Source organism: Pseudophryne corroboree, chromosome 6 (genome assembly GCF_028390025.1).
Source record: "Pseudophryne corroboree isolate aPseCor3 chromosome 6, aPseCor3.hap2, whole genome shotgun sequence".
Taxonomy (NCBI): Eukaryota; Metazoa; Chordata; class Amphibia; order Anura; family Myobatrachidae; genus Pseudophryne; species Pseudophryne corroboree.
This window is the reverse complement of record NC_086449.1, coordinates 316,932,499-316,951,173: the sequence shown is the minus strand read 5'-3', so window position 1 is coordinate 316,951,173 and position 18,675 is coordinate 316,932,499. Positions and strand designations below refer to the sequence as shown.

At 38.3% G+C, this 18,675-nt stretch overlaps 1 protein-coding gene across 6 annotated transcripts in view; it reads left to right on the top strand.

Annotated features, from left to right (window-relative positions):
- The window catches only part of SHF (Src homology 2 domain containing F), a 475,778-nt gene extending 460,296 nt beyond the window's left edge, over nucleotides 1–15,482 (top strand). For 5 of the 6 annotated variants that reach the window (XM_063926269.1, XM_063926268.1, XM_063926267.1 and 2 more), the window contains one exon: nucleotides 12,988–15,482. In XM_063926269.1, the coding sequence (XP_063782339.1) occupies nucleotides 12,988–13,174 (187 nt within the window). In that variant the 3' untranslated portion in view covers nucleotides 13,175–15,482. The remainder of the gene's footprint in view (nucleotides 1–12,987) is intronic. The other variant, XM_063926270.1, reaches the window with a different exon arrangement.
- Nucleotides 15,483–18,675: the final 3,193 nt, after the last annotated feature.

Below are 18,675 nucleotides of genomic sequence, written 5' to 3'. Positions count from 1 at the left end.
GTGGGAGAGGCAGCAGTTACGAGTGCGGGTAGCGGCGGGTCCTGTCTGCTGCTGCTTTGCCGTCATCCGAGAGGCGGCATCACGTGGCTCCCTCCCCTCGCCTCCTCCAAAGTACTGCTGCTGCTGCCTCGCCGTCATCTGAGAGGCGGCATCACGTGACTCCCCCGCTTCCTCCCCTTGCCTCCTCCAAAGTATTGCTGCTGCTGCCTCGCCGTCATCTGTATGTTGTGAGATAAAAAGGTTCTCGTCTGCTCTGTACTGTGACTATGGCTGTGCTTGTGTGGCTGCCTCTGTCACACACTGTCCCAGAAAAATCTGTGTACCGTATTCTATGTAAATGGCCTGTAAAGCTGATGTCTGTGTCTACAGTATAGATTGTAAGCTTATTACACTATTTGGTTCAGAATATTTTTTTTCCTGTTTTCCTCCTCTAAAAACTAGGTGCGTCTTATGGTCAGGTGCGTCTTATGGTCCGAAAAATACGGTAGTTCTGAACCCAGATTTGTTCTAGCCTGTTTATCTGTCAGTACCGTGTCCCACTCATAGTACAGTATGCCATGAATGGTGGTTTATTAAAAAAAAAAAAAAGAGTATTATGCTGATGGTACAGGTAATAAATCACAAGTGTCTATATTAATTGTCCAATGTTCATAGGCATATTGCAGTGTGTGTTATGCACATGGTTCCATGGAGACTGCACACCCTGCACCCAGAGTTTTCTTACCTTATACCAGCAAGCAGGTCCATACTTAACTACTTTTGAAAACTAGTTTCAGGGAGATTGTACAGTAGGTGTAAGCAGAATGCAGTGTGTCATGCTCCACCCAAAGGGTGTGTCTACCTCCACCTATGGGCATATCTACTGCCACTAAGGGGTGTGTCCTTCAATGGCAGGTACTCACTCCAGTGACTATAAAGGAATTAATATGTTTTGCTTGTTTTGTCTCACCCAAAATGGTCGCCTCCATATGGGACACAATGGGGGTTATTCAGATATGGGAGCAGATTTTGCTCCAGCCGCAAGATGTGCATCCATCTACTCACATACTGGGGCCGTCCAGCACAGGGCATGGCTGCTCATCATGTGTGTTGCGCTGCCCCGAGATGCGTTTGCAATGTACTTGTAATTACATTGCGTTTGCAATGTAATTGTGAACGCATTGATTTGAGGACAACTCCTGCCTGTGGAGCCTTGCTGTGCTGGCAGGGGGTCGGCACCATTTTTTTCACGGAGCAGTCTCCCCAAAAATCATCTGGACATGCCTGCATTGTCCGAACCTCACCCACTAAGTGCTGTCCCCGACACCCACCAATCACTCTGACAAGCCTAAACAACGCCAAACGACCCCAAAATGAGCAGCATGGGCGATATCATGATTAGCATTGCTGCCTCACAGCACTGAGGTCATGGGTTTGTTTCCTACAATGGCCTTAACAGTGTGGAGTTTGTATATTCTCCCTGTGCTTGTGTGGGTTTCATCAGGGTACTCCGGATTCTTCCCACAAATCAGAAATATACTGGTTGTATATTTAATTAAGCCGTGGCTACTCTACTATATATCCCGCACCAGACTCAAAAATTCAAATACAGTAATAATGATAATATATTCAAAAAAAAACAGCTCACAGTCCAAGCCAGGCAATCAGAGCCGAAGGATTGCAGCCGTCATAGCCGTGTGGCTCCGGCACCCCATTACGGGGGCAGCCGCAAACACAGTTGAAGTCCGGGCAGCAGAGTCGGAGGATCGTAACCGCCGCAGCCGTGTGTGGTCCCATTGCCCTATAGTGGGAGGAAACCACTATTGAGGTGGTGAGAGAACGGTGACCGCCGACTGCTAGGTGGCTGAAGCAACAGAGCGGTAATACATTTTGATACATTCATACCTGTATCCGTTGCAACTATTTAGCAAGACTTAAACCGCAGTCCCCGTGAGTAAAATACTCTGCAATTAATGGTCAAATTTAAACCACATCAGGCATATGGGCTGCGGTTCTTTGATACGTGTCTTGGGATAGTTTTGTTCTATCTTATAGGCATAATTAACCCAAAAACTTGTTCCAACTTCTGATTAATATCAGTAAGTTTGGAAGAGTGCTGCCCATACACTATCCCTTGAGAACCCATTTTGGGTAGTGTGACACGTGGGGCAGAAATAGCTAAATTGGTTAAACAACTTGCATTGATAATACAGGTATATGAATATCTGTTAATTTTATTTAGCAATTCTAATATTTACCGCTAATTGCACATGCGGCAGAATCAGCTGGAGGGATTACAGAGCAGTGGGGTATTTTGACATCCCTATACTGCTCATATGTGCTCAGTTATAGTTTTAGCCGTAACAGCCACTTGTGAATAACCAGCAATTAATGGTCAATTAATGGTCAATTAGCAGGGGGGCATTTGATATCCCCACAATGTCTATCTGTACCCAGGTATAGTTCTTAGCCGCAACAGCAATGTGTGAACATCTTGTAATTAAACGGTCAATTAGGACCTTAAAAGTTTAGTGGTTGGTTCACATTCATTTGAATTTAGTTCTCCATTAAAATTGCAGCAGCCGAATGTTATAAGCAGGGGGGCATTTGATATCCCCACTATGTCTATCTGTATTCAGGTATAGTTCTTAGCCGCAACAGCAATGTGTGAACATCTTGTAATTAAACGGTCAATTAGGACCTTAAAAGTTTAGTGGTTGGTTCACATTTATTTGAATTTAGTTCTCCATTAAAATTGCAGCAGCCGCATGTTATAACCTGACAACAGAAGGCCAACTAGAAATGTATTGACCACAGAAATAGCACAGGAGCTATGTGTTTGATGTTTTACATAGAGATTTAAATAGTGGTATTTATTCTAACCACACCAGACATCCTGCACTATCTATCTGTAACTTCTAGCGTTCACCTGTTTTTCTGCTGGCGAATCTGGATCTTGCAATGCCAAAAGGTATCAGGGTCCACCTAACACCAGGTACAGAGTAACAGAGTGACGCCGAATCTATCTTTTCCATCAATCTGGCAACAACCCTTACTCTCACTCATTATCCGCTCTATGAAGATAATGGGCAGCAGATGAGGAAGACGGCATCTTGGATTGTACTTCCCCCTTTTTTTGGCATGCTTGATATATTCGGGATAATGAACATGCAAATTTGAAGTGACAATCTGTGACATAAGGGTTACATTAACATCAGTCCAAATAGCTTATAGGGCTGGTGTATACCACTGAATATCCAACAGCAGGAATTTGTGTTCAGGTTTATACCCACTGGTATGTGCAATTATGCATAAAGATAGAGAGGAATTTTTAATGACCATGTGAGAAATGCAATCTAGGGCTACCCAAAATGAAATTAAGTATGTGTCACACACAGGCTTTAAAAAACTGCAGGGAGAACGATAAGAGCAAAAAAGGCAACATATTTTATACTTGTATCTAAGAACTTGGCAAAGAACAATACTGATACTTTTTGTCACATAGACTCTGAGTTCACAGGTGCAGATGACAGGGAATCTGACCATAATAGGATTTGGTATAATAGACATGTATTTGAATAAATTTATTATGGTTGGTTTTTTAACATCTTTCTCCTGGCTGTAATCCATGTATGAAATTGAGATTTAGAAACTTAAGCAAACTTAAGGGTTGAATACAAAATAATATCTCACCACACAAAGATTTTCATTAACTCTTGGATCATTGATAAACATAAAATAATGTATAATTAATATAAAAAAATGTGTGTCTATAAGGGGATGTAGATAAATTGATGTAATCATGGATTGATACCGTCATACGAAATATATGTCACTGACTAACAACCCCCTTATCTATTTTAGGAGTAATGATTAAAGGTTACGTTTTAACTCTTATAATCATATCATATTGAACTGTATAAAAATTGTTAAAAAAGAGTGCTCCAAAAAGCAATCCATTCTCTTTGTTGCCTCTTTGCAACAAACACATTGTTTAATATTTAATTAAGCCCCCAGTTAATTGGCTCCAAATACAATTAACCCTAGTGTGAATATGTGTGCATGTACATGTGGTAGGCAATATAGATTGTGAGCTCCACTGGGGCAGGAACTGATGTGAGTGTCCAAATATTCTCTGAAAGTGCTGTGCAATATGTGACTGGTAATAAATAATAAAATAGAAAAAAAACACAAGCATTTAAAATGTAACCATTGAAAAGAAATTTGACATAAAATGGATGCAGCGGGTGACATAATAAGCCATGTTTAGGGATATCCATGCTTGAAAACAGAGTGTGACCTCACATTTGCTCTAAAATAAAACATCCCTATAAGGTCACCTATGCTCAAGTGTGACTATCCTTAAAACATGGATTTTCAGAGGGCAGCATTTAAATCAAGCTTTCACAACAGACCTGCTAACACACGACAAGCCTAAACAATGACGTAGAGCATCCCTAACCCTAACCCTTACCTTAGTACCCTAACCTAAACCTCACCCTAAACATTAACGCTAATACCTTATCCCTGGTCCTAATACCCTAATTACCATAACCATTACCAACAACCATTGCCGTAACCCCTGACCTTAATATCTAAACCATCCCTAATATCCTATCCCTAATACCTTAACACCTAATCCAAACCCCCCAACTAATCCTAATACCCCAACACAAGCCTAATACCCTAAACCCATCTCCTAAACTACCCTAGTACCTTAACCCAAAACACTAAACCAACTCTAATACTCTAACCCTACAGGGCAGATTGGTTGGGCCATTTGGTTCTTATCTGCCGTTAAATTCTTTGTTTCTATGAAAACTATAGTACAAAGAGCAGGATGCTACAGAGAAGGTTTGTGTATAGGTAGCATACTACCAGAGGATACTATAACTCTGACACGATCCATATAACACGGACACTAGGGTAGATGTATTAACCTGGAAAAGGCATAAGGAAGTGATAAAGTAGTGATATGTGCAAGGAGATAAACTACTAGCCAATCAGCTCCAATATGTAAATTAACAGTTAGGAGCTGATTTGCTGGTGTGTTTATCACCTTCTACTTATCACTGGTTTATCACGTCCTTATGACTTCTCCAGGTTAATACATCTGCCCCACTATCCCTATTACACTGACCCTATACTATAACACTGACACAATCCCTATAACTCTGACCCTATACTAAGACATTGACCCTATCCCTATAATTCTGGCCCTATACCTATAACACTGACCCCATCCCTATAATGCTGACCCTATTCCTATACCAAGGACCCTATCCCTATAACTCTGACCCCATACTATACTAGTGACCCTATTCCTATAACACTGACCCTATACTATGACAATGACCCTATCCCTATAAAACTGCCCCTATACTATGACAATGACCCTACCCCTATAACACCGACCCTATAATATAATGCTGACCCTATACTATGACACTGCCCCTATACTATAACACTAGCAGTACTCCCCTTAGGATGAGTGATAGACAGCTTGGGCTAGCAGGTTGTTGTGCAGTAGCAATGACCAATAATCACAACAACACAGAGGGAGCTTTTAGTAAAAACTTTCTCCCATGCTGAGTTTACACTCAGCTGTTTTTCCAGCCAAGCCCTGCCCTTCGCAGCCCAGCCACATGCACACAATCCTTGAAACATGCCTGCTGCTGCTTTACATGCCGCTGACACTGACACGGTGTACACAGACAGACAGTCTCACTCTCTTCTGCTGCTGCGCACTGCTATGCTCCCGTGGTAGCTAGCACTTAAGTTCTATGGCATCACACATTCTGACATTGCCTATTCAGGCCTCGCCCCCAGGACTTTCAGACTGACACATGCCCAGTCCGAACTTACACAAGTAGCACTGAAAACCGGGGGAACCTAGTAGATTTGTGGGGCAGCGGGAGGCTCCTGTAAAAAAAAACGGAGCAGCAGGAGGGTAGGCAAGTTGAGCAGGTCCCTCCTCCGTGGCACCAATTTCCCAGTGACATCTTTGGGATGTCACCTCTATGTTGCAGACATGTTTGGTTAATTCTGTAAACCACCAGATTGTACAGTTTCAATGTTCCTATACCCCCTAGCAGGATTGTAGTGGCCCACAGGGGTAAAGGGAAAACCTCCAGTGGGCTCCTCTGCACAAAGACCCACTGCTTCCTCTAGGGATTAAGCGCCAGACTGTGCATTTGAATCATACATTATACATACAGTATGTTACATTATACTGCAAAAGATCATGGTGTATTTTCCACAGTGCATTGCTGTTATTAATCTGGTACATTATCATGTATGCACTAGCAGAATTTACTATATATATTTACATACCTCACAATATTTCCAAATCTACAAGCGGGACTCCTGTGCGCGTGCCCAAAAAGGGGGAGTGGCCTTGCAGCAGTGCCACAATCGCGAGTCACGCCCCCATTTGACGTCACTAAAGGGAGCATGACCAGCACTGTGAGACGCTGGCATGTCACCTCTCCCTCTGTCTTCACTGAATAGACGCCGTGTAATAGATGCTTTGTAAAGAAGGTCTTGCGCATTTTCCAGGAAAAGCTTAATAAACAGATTAAACAATTGTGGCTTAAAGTATTCACCTTTTCAATAGTCATATATTTTAAAGTGCAATACTGTGAAATCTATAAATAGTGAATTGTTTCCACAAAATAATAAAAATGTACCCATTCACGCTTGGTAGGCATAATATATTCTAGGAATCTATTTCTTAACTTGCCTTGGGTGATCGCATCAGATGCAACCATGCCACACTGGGCTTTCCCTGATATGGTCGCATCTGATGTGATCAGTCAGAAATGACCAGTGGGTAGCTGCCAGGGGTTCGGTATGAATTGGCAGTGGTTGGGATGCCAGCCGTCAGTATACCGACAGTGGCATCCCGGCCACCAGTATGCCGGCAGCAAGGCGAGCGATAGACTCTTGCAGGCTCGCTGCGGGCACGGTGCCACGCGCAGGTTATTTTCTCCCTCTTTGGGTGTCGTGGACACCCACAGAGGGAGAATAGCCTGTGATGGTGGCATTTCACCGCTAGTCTTGATTTCGGAGTCTGCATTGTGACCGCCTGGATCCCGACTAGCGGTATTTTAACTGCTTCCCGCTGCCATAAGATAATTGCCCAGCAGTCGCCAATCTCAATGTCCCCTCACCCAGTAACTGCCGTGCAGCTAATAATTGCTGAAATGTAAATGAAGCAGCCCCCAGCCTCTTAGTGCGTAACCAGCAGTTGCAGAGAGGAGCAGATGTTGCAGGAAATGCAATGCCGCAATGTTCAGTTTACGAATAGTCCAATAAATTGGTTGCCACTGTTAAAGAAATGTTGCCTTTTTTTAAATAAAATTGTGTTGGATAAATTTTTATATATTCTTAACCTAATTTAATCTAAAAAAAAAAAAAAAAAAACGACAATTTCTGAGTGTGTTTTTTTTAAATATTAGCAATTTACGTGTTTAACCATTGGTGTCTTATGGAAGAAACAAAAGGCGGTGTTAATCTGTGTCCAGGGCGCATAAAAACTTAAAAAGGGTAATAAAACTTAATACATCCCTGGTGAATGGGTGTGTGGTGTCTTCTCCAATTTATGCTGGCCTGTGAATTCTTTCACTCAGGTGAATCTTCTCTTTATGAGTAACTCCCAGTTCATGTCGAGATATAAAGAAATAAAGAGAAAAATGTGTAGCACCGTTTTCAACAGCCAGAATCAAATATTCACACAATGAAGTTTGAGGGCGTACCCCACTCACACAGAAACAAGTAAGTGGGTTCACGTAAAGGTATCTTTATTGCTGTTTTTGCAATCCCCTCAAATTAGGTTCACGTGGTTGAGCGTGCCCGAATCTCGCACTAAGTGTGGGGACTGTAAACACGTAAGGGTAACTTCTAAGGCAATCTCAATGCGTACCCCAACTTACACAGAGCAAAGCTAGAACATTCATATAACGGTATCTTTATATAGACAGAAATCCTCAGGTGCGTACCCCAACTCACTCAGTATAAGATGGTTGACTCCTATAAAGGTTTCTTTAACCAGATCCACCAGTGTCCCTTTGGTGGATCAGAGAGAGGAGAAAAAAACTTTCTCCAAGGTGCCAAGCAGGAATGAAGATAAAAGTTCCTTCTTTCTAAAACAAGTATTTTATTCCAGACACAGTCCAGTTTATGCAAAAAAACACCACACTTGGTGACATAAAATATAAAAAATAAAAATACAATAAAAAATTCCAAAGGCAGATTTGAAATGATAATCAGCGTGATTATTCCTTTTTCCAGAAAAGAACTACTCACAGTACAGTCGTCCTGTACTGTGAGTAGTTCTTTTCTGGAAAAAGGAATAATCACGCTGATTATCATTTCAAATCTGGGCACGCTGTGAGATTCGGGCACGCTCAACCACGTGAACCTAATTTGAGGGGATTGCAAAAACAGCAATAAAGATACCTTTACGGGAACCCACTTACTTGTTTCTGTGTGAGTGGGGTACGCCCTCAAACTTCATTGTGTGAATATTTGATTCTGGCTGTTGAAAACGGTGCTACACATTTTTCTCTTTATTTCTTTATATCTCGACATGAACTGGGAGTTACTCATAAAGAGAAGATTCACCTGAGTGAAAGAATTCACAGGCCAGCATAAATTGGAGAAGACACCACATACCCATTCACCAGGGATGTATTAAGTTTTATTACCCTTTTTAAGTTTTTATGTGCCCTGGACACAGATTAACACCGCCTTTTGTTTCTTCCATATGTTTTGGTAAAATCTGTGATTTTTACATAGGTTTTTGTCAGTGGACGGGCTGCTGTGCGCCAAATTTGTAGACCCTCCCTATCTCTTTTTATTTCTATCCATTGGTGTCTTATATTTAAGAACTGTGCTGTTTAGTCTTGATTGATGTTTAAAGATATACCTAGAATAGTCTTGCAATACGTGCAGAGATAAAGAGGTTTGCCTTTTTCTCATGTAATATTCCATATTTTAAAGATCTGAAATCCTATATACTTAAAGTAATGTTTTACTTAAATATTGTAATCTAAGAATTACAAAACATGAAATGGTTTTAATGCAAATTATATGGTATATAAAATCAACTATGGGGGTCGGATGTAATGCTGGCGAACTCTGACTTTGGGATCTATTTACTAAGCCTTGGATGGAGATAAAGTGCATAGAGATACCAGCCAATGAGCTCCTAACCTATAACATGGCAGATTGGCTGGTCATTTATCTCCATGCACTTTATGTCCATCCAAGGCTTAGTTAATAGACCCCAATGCCTTGTAAATTTATTGCCACATTAAAAAAAAATGTCTGAGTTTGTCCGGCAACCCGCACCTCCAGCCAATTCGGACGGCATTACACCTGGACCCTAATGTTTACATTTAAATGAACTCTCAGAAGTGTACAGTAAGCATTAGAAATGGTAGCAGGGCTGCTCATCTGGTTCCCTGCATTATTCCAAGTAAACCTCAATAGCCAGAGACTGAGAGCGAGTACTACAGCCCATCATTGCCTTAGGGAAAATTAGCTAAATGCTTTACATTTTTTATTTTACATTACAGAATTTCATATGGAAATGGGAAACTGGCAAAAGGCGTAAAACGTCATGGTTTCTCCAATGAATTTGCAAACTATTATGAACCTGCATTGGGTTGGGGATTTTTGTACTTTAACTTGGTTTCCATTTATCTATTTTACAGTTTACAAAATAAAGGGCATTGCATTGTGAATTTAACTAGACAAATGCTACAGTTTTAATTACTCAGTGTTTACATATTTATGTATTCTTTTAAAGCAGTGATTTTCAACCTTTTTTTACTCGCGGCACACCGAACAATATTTAAAAATTGCCAAGGCACATCATCAGTTCCCCACAGTAAAAAACAAAATGCACACATTGGCCCTCACAGTAAAAAAAAAAAAAAAAAAACCACACATACTTTGGCTGTGTCAGGGCATTCTTGGATATGTAGTTTCACAACAGCTTGAGGGCCGCAGTTTGGACATGCCTGGCCTACACAGAAAAAACAATCACATTGCTCCTCACATAAATCCTATTGCTCCCCACATGAATTATTCACATTGTTCCCCCCATAAATCCATAAATTCTTATTCTCCCCAAATAAATCCTATTGAAATCCTATTGTTCCCCACAGGAGAAATAAAATAACAAATATTATTATCAGCTGTCCTCCTCCCTGTCCCTCATTGGCGAGGGTTGTTCATAGTGGAGTTCTGCGAATACTGAGCAGCGGGCGGTCGGGCAGGTGTGGATGTGGGTTGGCAAGGAAAGCTGTGTATGCAGGCGAGAACTGGAAGATGTGTATGCAGGCAGGTGGGCTGGCTGGGTGGTGAGACGCGGCGGCCGTGACCTATGATATCACACCGTTTTCAAGGCATAGGTCACGGACAGAGCACGACTGATCTTCTAAGAAGAGCCTGGGCCAACAGTTCACTCTGAGGGTGCAGGAAGCTGCTCTGGCTCCGCGGCACACCTTGCAACTGGTCGCGGCACACTAGTGTGCCACGGCACACTGGTTGAAAATGCCTGTTTTAAAGGCACATTTGAATAGGGTATGAGCATGATTTTTATTATTTTTTAGTTCCTTATCGTCCATGTATGTTCCATTTTGAATAAGTAGACATGTAAAGACTAGTAATCAGGGAAAGAAAAAAAAAGTTGTTTTTTTTAAACCAAATTAATTTATCTTTATGTTTTGTTTTTTGTTTAAACCATTTTACATAAATGTTTTAATGAAAAAAAAATTAATCCTGCTTATTATGTTAGTATTCTGAAACATTGCTATGTACAGATGTGTCCACATACATCTTTGCTATATCCCGCCATGTATGGCACAGTTTTGCATGCCTTAGACTCTGAGATTTAGCCATGCCTTGTGATTTTTCTTAATTTGCTTCTTTAATATGTTACTTTATACATATTCTATTATGGCAAACTTAATTTTTTAAATTCATCCACTCGCTACTCATGAAAAACAGCTTAGCCGTGTTTTGCATGTTGTGCCAAATTTGTAAAAAATCAAAGATGTAAATGGACACATCTGTATTAATCGATCATGTTTTAATGCTTTTTGACATAACAAGCCAAAGTTATTAGGCTTTGATATAATTTATTTAACATATTTCAATAACACCATTTTTTTTTTTACTGATCATCATTCCTATTACATCTAAATATGCTCCAACACCAGAATCCTTCTTTCTCTGTATTTGACTGTACTTCTGAATATATAGTATGTACTGCAGATAGATTAAACATATTAAAAACATACAAAGCACACTCAGATATAGACAAAATAGAAAATAAGAATAACAAGTTAATGTTCTGCACTAGTCCTACTTATAACAAATAAATAAGAATAGTAATACAAAATGGAAAGTGCAAAAGCACTTTTCAGCGAAACACACACACTCAAGTTTAAGTATTAGCACTCGGCATTCCACTGGCATTAAACATTTTGAATAAGTCACGCCTGTAATCAGAGCATAATAAAAAAAAGTGTTTAAAATAATATTTTAAACTAGCCAACCCTGTTTGTAACCAGTCAGATTACTAGAAATGTTCATAGCAGCTACAATGTTAATGGGGACAAGGCAGTGTGTGCTAAGGAACTTGAAGCCTTAAAGTAATATATAGTCAAAGTAGATGGGTACAAAAAATGGAACAGCAGTTACTGTATGCATACCACCCCAACTGTCCTGCATTCAATGGGATAGTCCTGTTTTCCAGGGACTGTACCATTGTCACACCCATGGCCTGCAGTGTCCCGTGTGGGTGCCTGATGCGTCCGAAGGGTTCCGCTTCAGTAATCTACAAAGTTGGGAGGCATGCTGTATGTGAGGTTCATTATACTGACATCACAACTTCCAATATTAAAGCTCAAAAACCAATTTGTCACACATTGTTCTACTAGGTCTTAATTATATGATAGTTGGCAGGATAAAAAAACACACATTTTATTTATACTTAGTAAATTTTCATTTTTTTTAAGTTAATAAATTTAACGCACATTAAAACGGGATGCAGTCATGTGACCGCCATCTAAAAGCCAGGACCCGGTATGGTGACCGGCGGTCTACTGACCCCAACCCTTTGAAACATCTGTTATTGTTAAAGGAATACTTAAATATATTTTTACATTATTTTGGTGCATTCTAATATATAAATTGGGTATCTCTACATAAGAAATTACGAAAAATGTTATGGTGGGGGCATCCAATTACCCACGAAAAATATTTTCAGAAGAAAATGGACTATTACTGCAAATTTTGCCAAATGGTGATGATCAGGCAATGCAATTGAAGCCCGTTTTTTGTCTGAAAAATTGTGTTTTGTGTGTTTTGATTTTTACTATCTACTAATATAAAAGAGATGCATATATAATTTTGGATGCTTTGAGTAGTGTAAGATAGTATAATAAATCAAATTAATTAGATGCTTTGCAGTTGACTGTATTTTGACTTAAAGTCCATACCTATCTTATAACCTTTGGCAGAATAATGCATCATATGCTGAGTACTGGCCTTTAAGTATGTGCTGTCTGCACATGCTCAAAAGAGACCTCAGCTCATTTGAGTAGGAACCTTAGGCTGGGTACACACTGGACAATATCATTTATAGTATTGTAAATGATGGCACCAGGCACATCCAGTCCAGTATCTTTAGGTTTCAAGGTAAAAACTAAAGATATTGTACATCATTAATGATATAGTGAATACACACTGGACGATGTGAACGAAATATCGTCCAATCCGCTGGATCAGATGATAGGTTGGGTGTATATTGTAAAGTGTGTACCCAGCCTTAGGGTCAAATGTGGGCAATCCCTGCATCCACTATAGTTCTGACATTGCTTGTAACCATATTTATTTCTCTAAAATAGAAAGCAGCAAACACATGTCAAATATGCTATTTTGAGATCTAATTCAAATTAAAAAATAATCCTTTTTTCCATTTTTATCTAACAGGAGCAGCCAAGGATTCATGCACATGAAGCTCTCACGTACCAAAGAAAACCAGTATGTATTAGGACAGAACAGCCCACCTTTTGACAGCGTACCAGAAATAATCCATTACTACACCAGTCGCAAGTTACCAATAAAAGGAGCGGAACACATGTCATTGCTCTACCCAGTTGCAATCAGGACTTTGTAGCTTTGGGTTGGTGGCTGCTAATAGAAGATGGATCAATGCAATACCCACAGATGAAGTGTGGGCATAATATTGCCATTAAAAATGATATACAGCTTTTCTCATGAGACCTTGGCAAAAAATGGCCCTTACTAAACCAACACATGATTTACAAAAGATAAGTATGAGTGAAAAACCAGCTAATCTTGGTTTTATCATTTTTATACCCATATTTATGTATGGAAACTTACAAGTGCCGCAACACTGCACTCCAGAGCCATTGATATGCCCTGCTGCCCACTCCTCCACAGTGCATGTAACATGAAAAAGAAGTCACAGGCAAAACACTGGGCAGATCCAGGACATGCCCGACACCTCTGTGGGCACTACAAGGCAGCCAACAAGATGGATATGCCACTGGGACAGCAGCTGTGCCGACACCTCAGCCATCCACCCTGGGCAGTAGCACTTCTCACACCACCCTTTGTAAATTACAAAACCTTATTGCAATATATTATTCAGTGGATCTTATAAAACCAACAGTGGCTAGCTTTTGCTTAACTTGAGTTACCAAATAATAAAGATTACAGTAGTCCAGCTGAATAGGCACAAACCTGTTCTTTTATTTAAGAGAATATGGGGCAGTATGTCCTAATGTTGCAATACTATGATTTAGTTTAAAGTGCTTGTTATTTAAAAAGTTTTTTATTTTCCTGTATGCCATTCTTTCACTAGTAGCAACAGTAGCCAACAAGGGAATTAGAACCATAATTTGCCATGTGTGTATGTGTGTGACAGTTCAGCAATACTGTATGTTCCTGTTAAGTTATAAAGAGGCCAAATGAATGAGCAAATTGTGGAGCTGGAGTTAATTTTTGTTGGTCATAATGAAGGCAATAACAGCTTAAAGTTTTTCTTTTTTTCTTTTTAAGAGTTTTAGATTTATAGTCTTAGTTTAGGGCCCCTTTTAGGTTTTACAAGTTTTCCTCTCATTGCCATTTTCAATATATCACTTAATATTTTTTATTTTTATTAATCTTCTTTCCTCAAATCTGTTTATTTTATAAACCTGCCTAGTACTAGATACACAATGTTGACTTAAGCTTCATAGCAGTCAAAACTAGTGCCTCAAAGAGTGCTACACACAGCCTTACTGTGTTGTGACACAGCTCATGACACAAATACCACACAAATATCCCAAGACACAATTTGGTCCAAATATTGAAAATAAAATTTCAATCTACATTGTGAATAAGTATTTGGAAGCAAAAGCTAATTACAGAAGATCTAATATACAAATAAAACATATATAACCTGTAACGATTTTGCATATGTTAAATTTATAATGTTATCAGTTACCCATGGAATCTTGTAATTTCTTCAGCCTTTTAAATGTAATTAGGCTATTAAGTTTTTATTAAGTTTTAATTCTTGTTAGGGTTTTCAAGAATTCTATTGAAGTTACTTTCAGCTATTCCAAATCACGTCTGTATTTGAATCGGAATAATTTTTGGAATGTTGAAAATGTTTTATTAAGTTAACGTAGCTATACAGTATAATCAGCATAGCAATGAAAGTGAAATCATTATAAAATGTTGATTAGAGTTTCTGTATGTTATAGGTTTTACAAGGGTATCTTACCTAAAGGTGATCAAACTGGGTTATTACATTTTTTTACTTAGTTTCTGACCAAACTAAAAAAGTAAAATAATAATATTCCATAGACTGGTTTAACCAGTTAGAGCACTGGAAAAGCAATGTTATTTTCATAGTGTTAGTAACAAATAAAATGTGTTTAAAGTTGATCCATTTTTATGGGCTTCACAACATAAATATGATGTGTGCTTGTCTGGTCAGCCATTTGTAATAACGTAAATGAAAGATTGTTTAAATGCACAGTTTCATAACAATTATTTTTGATTTACAGTATGCAACCACACATGTTCCTTGCCAACCTATACATCTTTATTTTTTGTCTACTTCAAAATGACTGGCCTGCCAAGTCAAACGCAACTACTGTAAAAACTGTAAATGTCGATCTCTCTAGCAATAGGTAGGTACCGTGGGAGATCTGTCCATAAACATATTAAAGAAAGTTGGTGAGTGTAGTGATCATTTTACTTTCATGAGCTTATTATATGATGGAACATGAATTGGTTGGGGTTGTGGATTCCAGACTGTCCAAACATTTATAATTACTCAACAAATTTGCTTTAATTTTGCTTTTGAAAATACTGAGTCATAAAAGGGTCATAATATTATTGAGGGTTTCCAATTAGTCCCAGTTAAAAAAAAAAAAAAAAAACTTGTGCCATTTTTTTTTTTTTTTTGGGGGGGGGGGGGGGGGGGCTGTCAAATCAGCTCTAATTTTTCCCAGACGAAAAGTGATCAATGTTCGTGTGAAAACACATAGGATCCATAAACAGTTTCAAACCTATATGTTTTCATGGTCACAGTTGGGTAAAATAGGCAGGCTTATCACATATTTGGGCTAATTTGAAAGCCCTAGAGGAGGTAATTAGCCCTACTATAAGTGTTAATGAGCACAAATAAGTAAAGGGGGGTACTCACGGAGTGATCGCTGCTTAAAATCTAAGCAATCTGACTAGATTGCTTAGATTTTAAGCATGATCACTCCTTGTGTACCCCCCACAGTGATAGCGATGCGCAGCCCCATGCATCACTATCGCTGGTGCTAAATTGGCCTGCCGTGCAGGCCAATCTAGCAGGTTGCTCACTTCACCCACTGGGTGAAATGAGTGCTCCCCCCGCACGCTCAGCACACATCGCGCTGTGCTGAGTGGTGGGAGAGATGTGTGCTGAGCGGTTCGCTCAGCACACATCTCTCCCAAATCGGGCCGTGAGTACTGGCCTTTAAAGTAGAAAAAAATAAAGCTTGTATAATAAGCACTCTAACTTACCACTTGGATGATAACTGGTTAAAATGTATCAAACAGGTAAATTATATTATAACCTGGAGCTAAAGAAAATGTATCAATTCAAGCAACAATCACTACAGGATAACCAATCATTCAATTAAAAAAATATCTACAAATAATGAAAGCACTATATGGAATATAGACTATATTAAATGTGTACTTGTGATTGCAGGAAAACCCCACTAGTGACAATAATTACTAGAATATTAAAAATAATAAATACTAAAATGCAAAGTTATCACAACAAAACATAAAAATAGACACAGAAAATTGTTAAATATTAAACTTCGTGGGAGATAAATTGGACTAAAAGGGAAAAAAATTGTCACTGCTGGGTTATAATGAATAAATTAGTATATCAACAGAATTTGCACATCACCATATGAAACAGACAGTCCCTTTATGTGTAGTCCGCTGTTGTCTAGAGTAGCCAGTCTGTATTTCATAGCATCCATGCATAAATGGATTCCGTCTCATTTGTCTGTTTGTAAATTGTTTGTATGGAATCCCAACAAAGTGATTATAGTGTTCAGACCTGATCTCATTAGGCAGTTCAAGAGTTCAAATAAAACTACATTGTGGTGTTCAAAAAAGTCTAATTTTGACCACAGTTACTCAATCCATTTAATGTATCATATGATACCTTTTGAAGATATTGCAGATGTTCTCCCGTCTTCTAAAAAACAAACAAACAAAAACTCACCATAGGACCTTACTCACTAAGACTCATTAATTAGACAACACAAGAGCAGTGTATTTCTTCATGCATTTAAAAAAAACATTCATTCTAAAGATACAGTTCTTGGAAAGTTCTTAATAAAACAAGAAATAAGTAGCATACAGTACATACAATAGAGTAGGCACACTTATACCAGACTGCTTACCTAGAAGATGGGTAAGAATAATTTGTATTCTAAATAGTCAACTTCACAATTTGTCCATTTTATTTAGAATAATGCGGTCCTTCAGGCCATACAGTATAACATATAATTAGGAGAAAACCAATATGATCTACTGTATTTTGACCAAAAGCATATTCAAATAATTTTGTTTAAAGAAAATGTTCACTTTATTCAACAGCATTATTTAGTCTGATTTGAACTACTAAATTCCCTTATGAGATTGGGTCAGGGCAATGAGTGACACTATAAGGCAAGTCCTTTGATAGAATTCTGTCCAAAAAGATTTAATGTAGCATACAACTTATGTTGAACTTTTATTTACAAAGGAAAATATTTGGATACTGTGAACTACAGCTAAGTGACTGCTTTGGATGATGGTAAGCTACATATAGGTTTTCCTGAGCTCTGGTTACATATTTAATGAAGTGTATATTTTCTATAGTTCTGTCATTATTTGTAGCTTTTCTGTTCAAAAGTGAATTTTTATTTATTTATAGTATTTAATAAAATATTTTTGATATGTCCTACAAAATGATTTATCTCCATTACTATTGTTTGGGTAACATATTTCCAAATCCAAATACTTTATCATCGACAATTCACATTCATGAACAATCAATGAATAATTTATATGTGCAAATAACAAATATTTATACTAACCCTGATTGAGAATGTAAAAACATAGTTTTCAATGTTTATTGGAAGAAGATTGTTGAGGAGTAGACTGTAAAGTTTCTAACATATCCACAAATCAATACTACTTACTGTCAGCCACTTGCCTTTTATTCTATTGACATTAAATGAAGAAGCTCTTTGTACATTACAGTAGCTGTGATATTACATTTTTATAGTGCTAAAACAATGTATAAAAAAACTACAAATTTCAAGTTGTCAGAGTTATCTTGATTTGATGTTCTTAGAAATTTTATTTTTTTTATAATTTATTTTTGGTCTCGCATAGTTTCAGTATCACAATTTTTTACTGATTATACAAAATTAGGTGAAATGTCTGGGTACATACATCCATGGGGGTGAATGATTCTGCTCTTTGTTGCTCTCTTACTGTTTGTGTTTTTACTGCTGTTATAACTTTGCGTTCGTGATCTTTGCCTTGTTAAATAAAAACTGTCTATTTAATGTAATAATTGTGTCAGTGTCATTGTGCAACCTGTATGGGAGTCATTGCAAAACCTAGACACGCTGGATCAACATTTTATCTAAAAAGTAAAGAAAATGCAAATAAAGTAAAAACGGAGGAAAATTATATATATTTAACATACCAGATGCAAAGGCAAAAAAATAAATAAATAAAAAATTGTTTTGCCTAGAATTGCTTAGGTCGGAAATTTCTTTCCTGTACACTTCAGCAATGTGTCCTCAGTGTATCATAAAATAACATTTTGAATTAAAAAGTGTAACAAAAATTTATTAAAAAAGACATATCCATCCAAACATACATGTGAAGTTTTCTTCAAGATTCTCTGGAAGTTTTCAAGCTTCTCTGAAAGGCCCAAGAATTTTCAAGAACAGCCCAGCAGGAGGATCACCTTGGAGGGACCCCTCAATGCGTTTCATCCATTAAATATGACAGAATACCATTAGGACTTCATCAGTAGGATATATATATAGGCTATTCAACCTGTTCTTCACACAGGAGTTTCTGATTTTCATGGTTTTAAATATG